The sequence below is a fragment of the Microtus ochrogaster genome, chromosome 10 (assembly GCF_000317375.1).
Source record: "Microtus ochrogaster isolate Prairie Vole_2 chromosome 10, MicOch1.0, whole genome shotgun sequence".
In the NCBI taxonomy this organism is placed as follows: Eukaryota; Metazoa; Chordata; class Mammalia; order Rodentia; family Cricetidae; genus Microtus; species Microtus ochrogaster.
The window spans coordinates 23,965,927-23,980,611 of record NC_022016.1 but is presented as its reverse complement, the minus strand read 5'-3'; the positions used below and the strand labels follow the sequence as shown (position 1 = coordinate 23,980,611).

At 40.8% G+C, this 14,685-nt stretch overlaps 1 protein-coding gene across 2 annotated transcripts in view; it reads right to left on the bottom strand.

The window, feature by feature from the left end:
* Adamtsl1 (ADAMTS like 1) overlaps window positions 1-14,685 on the bottom strand; it is a 387,047-nt gene that overhangs the window by 236,125 nt on the left and 136,237 nt on the right. For both annotated transcript variants that reach the window (XM_005352697.2, XM_026782337.1), the window contains exon 5: window positions 10,351-10,477. In XM_005352697.2, coding sequence (XP_005352754.1) covers window positions 10,351-10,477 — 127 coding nt within the window. The remainder of the gene's footprint in view (window positions 1-10,350; window positions 10,478-14,685) is intronic.

Genomic DNA, 14,685 nt, shown 5'->3' with positions numbered 1-14,685 from the left:
TACTATTGCCATACACAGGCATGAATAGGTAACACGTACTATTGCCATACACAGGCATGAATAGGTGACATCTAGTACTGCCGTACACAGGCATGAAGAGCAAATCCACATATAAATATGTTGCCTGGAACACAGTAAGTATTCAATCCTTTATTTTCCTCATTTCTGTTCAAGATTCCTTAAGAAATGGGGCAGAGAGGCTGAGAGATGGCTCAGTGATCAAGAGTACTGATTGCTCTTCCACAGGCCCCGGGTTCAATTCCCAACACCCAATGCTCACAACTGTCTCTAACTTCAGTTTCAATAGCTTCTTCTGTTTTCCACAGGCACCAGGTCTGCATGGCACTGAAAGACTTTTATTTTATGTACCATCAAACACTGCAGGTTCCCTAGGACACAACCTGCTGACCGAGGTCATGAGTCTTCATTCCCGCCCTGAAGAGGTTACATTTATCAAGGCTGTTGAATGCTCTGCCTACACTAGACATTTCTTGTTGTTTTGAAGGCCATGTGCTGTTGAATAAAAGGCTGTGTTTCTGAGAGTGAGCACTTTGGGGCACAAAAAGCAAACTGAATAAGGGAAAAACAGAGGAGTAACACAGGGACATTAAGGCTGGGCCTGCTTCAGAACCTTAAGTTTCAAAAAGACCCGCATTTGGAAGTTTGCAAAAGAAATTCAAAAGAAGTTGCAACAATGGGATTCCTGGAAATAGCAAGTCTTTGTTTATCCACAGGTCAAGTAAAGTCCACGTGAAAGGGAAGCTTTCTGTTTGGCCCTGCTCTGCTCAGCAGCAGTCTTCTGACACCCCCTCCCTCCCCCCCCCCAAGGCCCATGGGTCTGATGATCCTCTTCGTTAGAAGTAACTCGTATTCCTCATGCTGGGGCACTGACATTGCCTTTTGGCTGATGCATTAAAGTTTGTATGCTTCAGCGGGAAGAGCAGGGAGGAACCTGAAGTCTACAGAGGGTATAAGGCAGGGTGAGGAAAGCCCACCAGAGGGAAGAAGTATCTTTTGACGCCCTTCTGCAAGTGCCTAGTCAAGAAGGAGAATGAGTTAACACGGGTGCTAAAGTGATGGGCAGAACACAACACAGGGGTTGGAGGAGCCGTAGTCTGCTCTTGTGTTGTGAGATGACTCCGGCAGCCACTAGGAATCAGTCAGTTCATTACTGTGTTCTACGAAGTTTGTAAGAGTCTCTTATATGTCACGTTTTATGTGAAGAGAGTACAGACTCAAATAAATGGGTGAACCATTAGCCCCAATCTTTGGATCCTGAGAAAAGGGCTCTAGGGAAATTTAGGGAAACCTGTTGACTACATCCTATCCAGGGAAATTCTCAGCACTCTTTCATTAGTTTCTATGAGTTCCTTAGCAACCTGGAATCACATTCCATCCATTCTGTTGAACTCAGGGTATGTCCAACACGTGTATCCTAAGAATTGTTAACAGTACCTGATATGTCAGGACAGAACTTGGGAAACAGGCTCCCAGTGTGAGGATCCTAAGTGGTCACTCCTAAACATATGCATATAGGCAATGCTAATCAGACTCAGTAGGTTGGATACATAGTCTATAATGGTTCTATGATAATTATAGATGGTCCTTGAATTTGAGTGGGGATAGTAGGAAGTTCATGGGAAGAGTTGTGTGGGGAAGGGTGGGGTAAAATGATATGAACACAGTCTTACTCATGCGTGAAATTATCACTTATTAAAATATAAAAAAGGAAAATGTGAAAAATTTAATTTCTGCATGCTAACAGAAAAAGCTGTTCTTCTAACTGTGATGCATTGTTGCATTTAACAATAAACTCTCATTGCTTTAGTGTGGATTGGAAGATTCTTGTAGTTAGTGTCCCTGCTATGCACAGGGGTGTTTAAAAAGTTCCAGTGTAGGATGTGTTGTGCTGCCTGCTTCCTGGGTGACTAGTGTAACCGGTGTGGTTGGTGGGGAAGGCAGTCACATCTCTCACCAGGCCACCCATTCCTCTGAATGCCCTGTCCTACAAAGGCACACTGAGGCACACTCTTTCTTGCTCTACTGCATCGGTCCTAACCTAGTCTAGCTTTGCAGACAGAACTATGTGCCAGTCTTTGGGACATAGTTCTGGGTTACTAATCAACATTTTAAGAGAGATTAGATAACACATTGTTGGGTTCTGTGGACAAGCTCTTCATAGGAATCATGAATTCTGCCATTTCACATACCTGGGTGGCAACTGACATTTCACAGGCCAATTGTTACCAAGAAATGTACTTAAAAGATTTATTTGAAAATTTTATAGTGTGGCAGGTACTTTCTTCACTTCTCTTTATAGAGTATTTGAATGAAGTTTTAAATTCTGTCGGTGTCCTGAAATGATGAATCAGAGAAAGGTGAAAAGCTAATACTTTGCAAACACAGGTTTCTTATTTTGATGTCCAAGTTTATCTTAGTTTTAGATCTGCTGTTAGGTTCACAATTTATAGGACTCTTCCCTGGAGATAATACTTGATCTTGTTTTTTAAATGAAATGATGATTATTGTTAACACAAAAGCCTGCCAATATTAAGAAAGTTTTGATGGTGTCTTTTAAACCCTTATCTCAATTTTAGTGCTCTAAAAGCATATCCAACAAAACAGAAGAGGCTTAACATTTAAGCCCTTCAGCCTTCCATCCCACCCAAGTTTATCAGTAATTGCATAATGAAAGATATATGTGGGGCAGGCCAAGCAATACTCGCTCTATTATCAACTGGAAAATTTTTATCTTTTTAGGGGTCTAGGCCAAAAACTGGAGTGCTATCCAAAATTACATTTAATCAGAATAAGCTCTATTGTTAAAATATTTGACTTCATTGATTCTAAGAGGAACACACACTCATATTTTATGTTAGGATAATTGCACAATAACGTCTTAAATTCTCTGCTATGCAGGCTGTAATCCTGCCTCATCCCTCTTCAGCTGCATAGATACTAACAGCAAAATTGCATTGTATGAGTGTATAAGATTTTAAAAATTTACAAAATATCACATTAAAACTAGCTGGCATACATGTAAAATGAGAGCCAGACGTATGGAAGAAATTTCCATGGCAGCAGCAGAACAGATTCCTTAAACCCTGGGAAAAAAGCTGTAGAGACTGCTAGATAATGAGACTTGGAGGACCACACAACATCCCCATAAAAGGAATCAAGTTATCAGATCTCTTGCATATCAGATATTTACACTGTGGTTCATAACAGTAGCAAAATGAATTTGGCAATGAAATAATTTCACTGCAACCTGACGAGCTGTATATTAAAGGGTAATTGCATTAGGAAGGTTGGGGACTGCTATTCTACATAATTGCAAAGATGGCTGAAGTACCCAGCCAAGAAGAAATAGGGACCAGTTTTAACATCATGCCTAAAACAAGTAAAAAGTCAGACAAAATTGTATGAAACCATGCTGTTTAAGACACCAGGCCTCAGATAGAGAAGGGCAGGAAGCAGAGAAGGTACAGCCTAGTATTTCATCGTGTTATTTCCTTGAACGGGTTTTCTGGTTGTGCCTCTGAGAGTAGGAACTCTGGAAGAAATTTGCAAAGTCTCTAAGCTGAGAAGACAAACCTAAGGGTCCAAACAATGGAAGGAGGTAAAATGTTTTGAAAAAAGTTTCAGGAGAGAGACGAGAGAGAGAGAGAGAGAGAGAGAGAGAGAGACAGAGACAGAGACAGAGACAGAGAGACAGAGAATATGAATTTTGAAGACCTAAATTGGTCCTGAAACATTATGTATCAATGCATAAAAGTGAGGACACTTCCTTAGCTTAGGGAAAGAACAACACAAAGAATTATGGATATACTGCATTCACACAGGGCTGAGAAGCATGTCTTATCCCACTAGACAGACTTGAAGACGTTGTAATTCACGGAACATTGAGTATTTAGAAGGGCCTTGCCTTGTAGAAGGGTACAATTAACTCTAGGCCAAGCATGGCTTTGCTCCCACCTACCAAATTGTAAGACTCAAAAAGATCACATTGAGTTCAAGTAACTTAACTGCTCCCAGAACAAAGCTTAAGCATATTTATAGGAATACAAAAATATCTCATACCCAACAAAGTAAAATCTGTGATGACTGGCATCCAGTCAAAAATTACCAGACATGTATAGAACCCAAAAATATAGCCCAACTAAAGTGAAAAATCCATCAATCAAAACACAGACTGGACATTAAAATAGTCAGTATAACCATATTCCATATGTTCAGAAAGTTAAGTATTGAAAAAAATCTTTAGCCCCATAAGATTTCACTAGTGAGTGCTACCATGCATTTGAAGAAGAAATAATAAATATTAATAATAAATATCAATTCCACATATTTTTCCAAAATATAACATATAAGGGAACATTTCTAAACTTGTTATATGAGGCCAGCCTTAGAAAGATCTCCAAATCAATCACAGACAGTATCCTACGCCCAAATACAGACTAGTGGATTTTGTATGAAAAAGCATGGGATAAAATCAGACTTGCTGAACATAGTGGACAATGAGGACTGCTGAGAAGTCAAGAACAATGGCACTGGGTTTTGACCCTACTGCACGTACTGGCTGTGTGGGAGCCTAGGCAGTTTGGATGTTCACCTTACTAGACCTGGAAAGAGGTGGGAGGTCCTTGGACTCCCCACAGGGCAGGGAACCCGGTCTGCTCTTTGGGCTGATGAGAGAGGGGGAGGGAAATGGGAGGCAGTGACCGGGAGGAGACAGAAATGTTTAATAAATAAATAAATAAATAAATAATAATAAAATAAAAAAGATATAAAAATCTCTCAACACATTTTGGCAAATCAATTATCAATCTATGGAAAAACTAGCCATGAGTAAGTAGAGTTTATCTTTGGACCAGTTTATCCCAGTTAATAAGACCATGGAGGGTCTGTCCTAGGAATGCAGGGCTGGCTCTTTATCTGAAAACCAACTAATGCAATTTGTCACAAGAAAAGGATAGAACAGAAGCTACTTGATTGCATCAAGTGAGCCATAAAGGAAACTTAATCAAATTTGATATCTATCCAGGATAACAACTCTCAGAAAAGTGTGCGTACAATGTGTTTGTGTGTGTGTGTCTGTGTGTGTCTGTGTGTTGGGGGAGTGTGTGTGTATGAATTTTGTCAATTTAAAGTAGAATCCTTATTTTTTTTTTAAAAAAAAAAATCCTTCAGCTATTGTGATACTCAGTAGTGAGAAATGAAATACTTTCTCCTGAGATGGGAATACGGAGGATGCCAATTCACTTCCTCATCAGTGATCAGATGTCCGGGACAAAGGAAGGGTCAAAAATATTTGGCCCACAAATTTAAAACGGTGAAGAAAAATATCCTTATCAGTAAATAAGATGATTATTTATGCAGAAAATCCCATAATTTACCAAAACTCATAGGACTAGCTAGTGAATTTAGCTAGACAGCAAAACACACGGTAAACATAATAAACAATTGATTACATTTGTATAAACTGTAATGTGCGATTGAAGAAGTAAATAAAAAATATAGTACCATTTGTAATTGATGAAAAATACAAAAGGAATAAACCTAAAAGCCATAGGATTTATATGCTGAGCACTAGTAAGAACTGATAAAGAAACTGAAGCAGACTCTATTAGTGAAGAGACATGAGATCCTAACAGGTCAAATGACTTAATGTACTAAAGTTGCCAAGTACTCCCTCTCTACTAAGTCAATCTGAAGAATTAACATACTTTTAGTCAAAGTTCTCAGGAGAATTTTCGCAGATAAGGACAAGTAGACTATAAAACTTACATGGAAAAGCAAAGAACCAGAACAGCCAAAATTACTTTCAAAAGAAAAGTTGAAGGGATCACTTTCCTGATTTGGGGACTTACTGTAGAAGTACCACAGCCAAGACCCATGAGGCATTTTGATGGTGTAGAATCAAGAAATTAAATTGAACTGAGGTTTCCCTACCTTCCAAAATTATTCTAGCTGTGTCAAGTTTACACAGAAACTGGCTAGCAGAGCTATCCAGCCTCAGTGCACATACATATAGCAACAGTATGTGGAATAAATGGATCCAGCAGTGTGTGTGTGTGTGTGTGTGTAAAACAGTAATAATCAACGAAGAAGAGGTCATAAATTTGGCATGGGTTGAGTTGGAGGGGGAGTTGATGGTATAGAAATAATATAAATACAATACTCATAATGTGAAACCCTCACAATTCCAAGAGAAATTTTAAAAGAGCTCAGTTCTCAGAAAAGGTTTTGTTTTAGATTTACTTATCAGTTTTCTTCCGTTGCATTTTATTTATATTATATTTATTATTATATTTATTTCATGTATACAAAAGTATTATATGATTAAATATGTCTAACTGTAAAACTAATATAAAATGAAGGATGAAGGAAAAGCCTGTAGCGATCAGAAAGTTGTACTCTAATCTTAGTTTAAATGGCAGCTTCTTTCTTCTTTCTATGGCACATGAAATAACAGAGCATGTTCCAATCAATGGTATTCTAGATCCTTAAAGTTCAGTTGAAGAGTGGGAGGAATGAGAATATGAGCAAAAAGGTCAAGACCATGAAGGGTTCATCCACTGAAACAGTCTATCTGAGCTAATGGGAGCTCAGCAACTCCATCCGGACTGGGAAGGGACAAGTATAGGACCAAACTAGTCCCTCTGAATGTGGGTGACAGTTGCATGGCTGGGCCAGACTGTGGGGCCACTGGCAGTGAGTGGCACCAGGATTTATCCCTACTTGGGGATGCTAATCTCTTTGGATGTATACCCTGCTCAGCCTAAATATAGTAGGGAGGGCCTTGGACCTTCCCAAAAGCAATGTGCCTCACCCTCCCTGAGGAGTGGATAGGGGTGGGGTGGGAGGGTGTGTGGAGGGGATGGAAGGATGGGAGGGAGTGGGAACTTGGATTGGTATTTTTTTTTAAATTTTATTAATTTAAAAAAAAGAAGAAATATGGGAGACATAGAGCTGGACTTTTCTTGTCCTATTCACAGCTACTGCTCCAAGCCTAGCTTCCTGCAATAGCCTCCAGACTTCACCCCCTCCTTCCAAAGTCACCCCAACTCCACACTCGGCTCCCATCAAGCCATTCTATTGAAAATGCCCCATGGCTCCTAATCTTCTTCCGACTAAGAGCTGAACTCCTTTAAAACTCCCCGCACTGCCCTTGGCGTTCCTCACCCGGCTGCCTTCCTGCCTTCACCATTTCTCTAGGCTTTTTCAAACTCTTCCTTGTCCCTCATGGAATTTGTCACAAGGGTACAGATACAAGGGCCATTGTATTTGTCTTTCTTTCTGCTTGGAATTCTATCTGCCACGATGCCAAATAATTGACTTGTGTTATCATGACCCTTGCCACTCAAGGAGCCACACTTGGAGAGAGATTGAGGCTGTCCTGGTAGCACTGAAACCTACAGCTACATTTGAAAGTTCTGTGGTCTGCTTGCAGATTCATAGTAAGCAGGCTGGATCAGGGTCTAACAGTCTAAGAAGACACATACTACCACAAATGTCAATAAAGCTTGCGAGAGGAACGAGCCTTTACATTTTAGGAATCAAAAGCAAGCTAAAGTTAGCAAATTATTTTTTCCTAGTGGTCTGAAGAAGTCAATAATTGAGTATGAAAGGAGAACTGACCGTTATCACTAGAGTCTTTCCCTATGAAAAAGGAGCAGGCACTAGGGTGTCTTCTGATAAAATGGTGGCTTCCTTTCCCTTCACCAGCAGCGCTTTGATAAGTTACTCCTATTTTTCTTTTTCATTCTGGCGCTTTCTGCAATGGTCTTTCTCCACTCTTTTATTTTCCCTTTGTTCCCATGAGTTTTGATAACATAAGAAAAAAAACTTGGATATAAATTTGGAAAGAAAATGAGTTCAGTGTGGGGAATCCGAACGCTAGGAGTTGGAAGTGAGCATGTGGTTGGCTTATGGCTCCTTTTGGCAAGACGTGGGGGACCTGGCAACGCTCCTCCAGAGCCTCAGGGGTGGAGCATGCTCACCTGGCCAGCACACTGCCTGTTGAGCAACTAATCACCCTTGCCTGTGGGCTGCCTTGAAGTCTGTGAATACAGGGCAGGAGATTCTCCTGGGGTGGAGACAGTCTAAGAGAGGCAGCTGGGTGAGCATCTGCTACAGATTGTGGAGAGGGGCATACACATGCCGGGCTTTATTGATATAAATCATTTTGTCATGAGGCATCATCTGAGCTAAGGTAAATGAATCAATTGCGTTTTGTCATTAGGTATAATCATCAGGCTGTGTATTATATAATTTACCCACTGTTGGTCTTGAATGGAGTCCCTTTCACTGAGGTATGCGTTTGTAGAACGGGGGATGACATATGGCTCTCAACTTGCCCCAGTTTCTTCATTGAGAGCTTCTCTTCCTATCCTGCAGGGGCTGGGAGCCTGGGAGCTACTGAGTGCCCCCAGTAGGAGGGTGAGAAGCATGCCTGCCCGAACACTGTTCTGCCTCCACTATGGGAACAGGAAGGTGGAGGCATGACGATAAAGGGAGACCCTTTATTGAAACAGGCTTTCAGGAGTTACCAGGGGGCAGTTGCTGCACACATGCCTACCAAAACATTTGGGCTGAATGGCAATTCCTGCATTCCTGGATGATGGGCACCAGTTCAATTATGGACCGAATAATTAGAAAGATTCTCCTTCTTCAGCACTCCCTAGAGAATTCTGTTAGAATTGGCCCTTTAAGTGCATTTTCTCCCCATAAAACTATTCAACCCAAATTTCAGAGGTTACAAAGGAATGCTGCCTCTGCCCATTTCTGGTTTCCATCTATTGACTTCCTTAATTCTTCATCACATAAAAAAAAGCTACCAACATATATGACCAACACAGATGAGCAAAGATCGCTCTTGCCTGGATATGCTTTATCAATGTCAGCATCACCCCATCCTTCATGTTAGCTGCCAGAGTCCTTAGAAGTTTTAGTTTTTCAGAGAATCATATTTCTTCTCTTCCTCCAGGGCAGTGAAAATGTGGTGAGCTTCCTAAGTGGGCATCTACAATTTTTCATCTGCTTAAACATCCCTGGCCATTCTTCCTGCCTCTCTTCCCAAGAGGCTCCTCCCTTTTGGCAAGGTGCCTTCCCTTGGCTTCACAGAATAGTTCTCCAGTGCTTTCACAAGCACTCTGTTTCCCTTTCCTCTTGACCTACAGGTCCATTTAAAGCCATAAACCCGCCATATGTCAGTTGTTTTCCTCCGACCAGTCAACAAGTAAAGATAACAAAACCACAGGCAAAAAATTTATTATGATTTCCCAGGCTGTGGAGACATATTAAAATAGATATTAGGAAATGACATACTGAAGGGTCGTAGATAATAAAAACATTAAACCAGGGTCAAAATGGCTCTAAAGACCCATGCCCTTGAGTAGAGAGGCCATGCTTCTTTCTGTGTAGTGAACCTTACAGAAGAGACTATTATAATAATTCACATGGGCATGCGGCTCCATGGTTTAGATACCTTGGCATTAATGCCTTCTATTCTCACAGACTCAATTAGGAAGCCACCCTTGGTCTTCTGAGTTTATCCATCTATCTAATTTATAAATATCTAACAACCCCAGAGTCAGAATGATGGGATAGTAGAGGAATGTGTGTTTTTAGGCACTGGAATCAGACTCTGGGCTCAAATATTAGCTCTTTATGTAACCTGAGAAAGTCATACCATCTGGGAAGTTCTCAGTCATGTCTTCTATAGCAGAAAATTAAGACTACCTTGTTTACAAGGTTCCTAAAAAGACCACATGAGGTGATAGTGTGGAGTTCAAAGCACATACATGTAGAATAAGCCGTGTTACATGATGATATAGGGAGAGAAGGACACAGAGATCATTGAATGGCTGCACAGAACTTAAATGGCTTCACCAAACTTTGGCCCAGCATTACCTCTAAAAGAACCTATTGCCAGCACTGCCCTCAGGCCACCTTGAAAACGAAGGCCATGTGACTTTGCAGTAGTAGGGGTGAGTTCGATCTGGTTGCCCCACTTTCTCTGTGATACTTCTATCAGGAATCTCAGAACACATATCATACAGGAGCTAGGATGAAGTCTGTATTCCCATTGAGCAGAAAAGCTCAGCTGTTTCTAATGTTCCCTCCCACTGTGCCTCAGAAGGAAAGGGTCCCTCCTTCAGGTTACAACTGGCGATCTGACTTGTTCCACATGAACCCACAAGGCAGGACCATATTCCCTCCAAATTTTCAGATTCTTTTCCACTTTGGTAGATGTTTTGTTCACCAGTTGTGGAGGGGGACCACAGTTAGGTGAGGATTGAATAACAAGTCAACAAGTACCAAACTGCCCATCTCTTAGTGTCTTACATTTAGTTGCCGAGAGCTGGGATTTATACTGCCCTCGGACCAGCCGGCAGGTGGACCCATCTCCGTTGCAGACCCCACAGTTATCCTCCTTGGCGGTGCTTCCCAGCTGGTGATCACAGCCAACAATCTAATGAGAAAGAGAAATGTATAATTCAACAAGGCACCTCCCCGTGCAGGGATTGATGGCAAGACCAATGGCTACCAAATGACACACACGGCCCTCATCTCTCAGAGACACAAGATGTACTTGATTTTAAAGGGACTGAGTTAATCAAATACAAACCAGATAAGAGGGAAATCTGTGTACTATGGATAGAAGCATCTTTATAGTTCAAGTATATACGTGGGAAGATTATTGAAGACAGGGGATGGAGACTGGGAAGGACTGGGAGAAACTAAAAATAGATCCTGAACTACTGATGTTATGAGAACCTTAGTTCAAAAGTCATTCTCAGTGTCAATAATGAGGTCTTTCTTAAATTACAGAATACACAGATGTAAAGTGACTGCAACTGGAAACATTTTTTCAACGATCTCCAGGTGCTGAATGTTACTTAGAACACAAACTGCATAAGGGCTTTGCACATTGGGTTCATTACTGTATTTTAAGAAACTTGAAGAGTGCTTCATCTGTAGGTTAACATTTATTTAATGCTGTGATAGTAGGCTTTTTCAGCAACATTTCCAGTAACACTAACACAGGTGTGTGTGTGTGTGTGTGTGTGTGTGTGTGTGTGTGTGTGCGTGTGTGTCTGCCAGGGATGACTCTGCCTGGCTCTTTCCTGTATAAAACAAAAACAAATATCTCATTAACTTTCAAAACGATCATGCAAGGTATCCCTGTTGTAAAGTTGAAGTTATGTGTTTTGCCTAAGGGTCCTTGACGAATAAGTAGTCATGTTCTAAATACACTCAGCAAAACATCCATAGTTGGTTGGTCCACATCAGGTGTTAATGAAACCATACCTTTATCAGGTAGGCAAGCAAGCTTCTTTGTATCTTTAAAGATTTCTCTTCTATGTTTAAGTCAGAGAAACAAGCCAGATCCATAGTTGCAGAGTGTTAGTTTAAGATGCGTTACAATTGTTTATGCTGTGGGACATCTGTTTAATGATGCACAGATGTGTTGCATTTTTTATGTCTCAATTGTTTAACTCTGTGAAGCTGTGTTACTTTGCCTGCCTAAAACACCTGATTGGTCTAACAAAGAGCTGAATGGTCAGTAGCTAGGCAAGAGAGAGAAATAGGTGGGGCTGTTGGGCACAGAGAATAAATAGTTAGAAAAGCTGGCTAGAAACTAGCAACGACACCATATGACAGTGGGTTGCATATCCTGGAATTTTGTATTGAGCTAATGCCAAAGCCTTGCCGTGCTTTGATGTCAATTATTGTTCTTAATGAGAAGAAATGGAGTGACATTTCAAGAGGCTCAGCACTAGTCATTAGGGCTTCTTTGATGAGTTTCTGCAGAACTGTAGTAGCATTATTTTCAACATTCTTATCCATAGACAGGCCTCCACATGAATGGTCAGTATTTACCCGAACTTACATTTTTAGGACATTGTGAAAGGGGAATTGCAGAAGTACCTACTTTAAAAAGTGATTTAACCATCTAAGTAACATTTTCAAGTGAGGTAAGCCAGACCCAAAAAGAGGAACATGGGATGTACTCACTCATATTTGGTTTCTAGCCATAAACAAAGGACATTGAGCCTATAATTAGTGGTCTTAGAGAAGCTAAATAAGGAGAACCCAAAGAAAAACATATAGGCATCCTCCTGAATATTAACCTTCATCAGGCGATGAAAGGAGACAGAGACAGAGACTCACATTGGAGCACTGGACAGAAATCTCAAGGTCCAAATCAGGAGCAGAAGGAGAGAGAGGACGAGCAAGGAACTCAGGACCGCGAGGGGTGCACCCACACACTGAGACAATGGGGATGTTCTACTGGGAACTCACCAAAGCCATCTGGCCTGGGTCTGGAAAAGCCTGGGATAAAACTGGACTCTCTGAACATAGCGGACAATGAGGACTACTGAGAACTCAAGAACAATGGCAATGGGTTTCTGATCCTACTGCACGCACTGGCTTTGTGGGAGCCTAGGCAGTTTGGATGCTCAACTTGCTAGACCTGGATGGAAGTGGGGGTTCCTTGGACTTCCCACAGGACAGGGAACCCAGATTGCTTTTCGGGCTGAGGGGGGGACTTACTTGGGGGAGGGGAAGGGAAATGGGAGGCGGTGGCGGGGAAGAGACAGAAATCTTTAATAAATAAATAAATAAAATCAGAAAAAAAGATAAAACAACAACAACAGCAAAAAACCAAAGTAACAGTCACATTAGGAATGGCTAAATAGGAGGTGATACATTATATGAGTAACTTGGCCAGAACCCAGCTTAGTGTTCTTGGGGGTGGGTCTGTGGACCCTAGGATGTGAAGCAAGTCAGTTCTAACAGAGCATCACTTAATTTCAATGCTTAAAGCACAAACAGCTCCCTGACACAATTGCCTTTCTACTTTTCCTCTGTATCAATTCCCTTATGAAGATGCCAAAATATTCAAACTCAGTTAGTTTCAAAACATGAACTACTTTATCATCAGATAGAATGCTCTTCTTTTGGTGCAGGTAGAAAATTGTTTGCCCTTGCATCAGGATGATCATTCCTGACGTTTTAATCTATTAATTATGAATTACTATTAGATTAAGTAAAATTTAAACTGTTACTTTCAGATATATAATTAACAGAAAAGAAAGTAACTAGGAATGTAGAAATGAGCTGAGTTGGTAAGAATAATGCCAGAACTTTCTGTGCCTTTGAGCATTTTATACTTTCTGTATTGAACCCTCCTGATCAGTTCTTTGCTTGGGTGTCCTCCTACTGATCCTCCAAATTCTGAATTAAGTATCCTTGGTATAAAGAGAGACTCGTCCAGAATCTAGCTCCATTCTTCCTCAGGCTTTTCTTTATAGATAGTAGAGACTATGAGTTGCCCTGTCATAGATGCATCCATGTTTTCCCTGTGACACAGCTCTAATCTTATTGGGATGGTAATATTTTCAGTTAAAAAAGAAGACATTTCTCCTTGACCATACATTTAAATTGTAATTATTGGCATATAAGGGGAAATAAAATGTGTCCTGGGAAGACTAGTTAAAGACTCTGACTTATCGTGAAGGTCCCCTACTGCCCTCTGTCTGCCTTCCTTCTTGCTGGCTCCTGTAGCCATCTTGGAAAAATGAGACAACCTTAAGAAAGAAAGACTCAGGCTAGGGACGGAACAGTGCAGAGGACAGAGCCTAGCTTCTGTGCCACACTGGGACTGGTTATATCTTAGTTTCTTAGCTTCTTTTTTTTCTGAGAGAACATATCTCTATTAGTTTAAACCACTTTTATTTTTTGGAATTATTTTTTTCTTTTATACAAACCCAATTCAGAACTGGTATGGAGTTTGAACAATGAATATATTTGCCTGAATATCACACTGAGGCTAATTTGAGATCTGTGCAGTTTTTGTTTCTTTCTAGAGAATAAACTTCCCAGATACCGTATAAATAAAAAGCACAGTGTCAGATATGGGTTATCTTTGTGAGCTGTTGATCAGTGGAGTCCCACAAGACCCCTTTCAATCATTAGAGCCCATTGCCATTGTTCTTGGCTATCCTGTGGAACACAATGTTAAAATTCTGTTGTTGAAGACACTACATTTCTGAGTCATAAAACATGGACAAATTAAGTTGGTACTGACTTGGAAGTTTCATGCCCACTGCCTAACTTTCATAGTGCTAAAAGATTCTATATATACTACAAAGGGAGAAATGTCTCAATCAGTCTTACCCAGGTGTGAACACTGCAATGGTGACCAATCTGGCAAGATATGCCCCCTGGTATAATGGTGGAACAGATTCTATGAGAGCAATCAACCACTTTCTGATTGGATTTAAAGCCTACTCCACAAGGTGGAATTCATTTCTGCCATTGTTAACTGGGATAAACCCCTTGACTGGCTTATAGACTCTGGGAGAGAACCTAATGCTTTTACTCTAATAAATGGACATGGTATTGTAGATCTTTGTACTTCTGCTTTACAGGATATTTGATATTTAAGATGCACAGCGAGTGCTAAGGAAGCAATGAAACACAACATTCCAACTATAATGACTGGGTCACAATTTCAATTCAGGGTATAGATAGGCAAACTTAGTTTTTCTTTTTGCCAGAGTCAAAATCATTGCTCTCTCCTCTCTCTCTCTGTCTCTCTCTCTGTCTCTCTCTCTGTCTCTCTCTCTGTCTCTCTCTCTGTCTCTCTCTCTGTCTCTCTCTCTCTCTCTC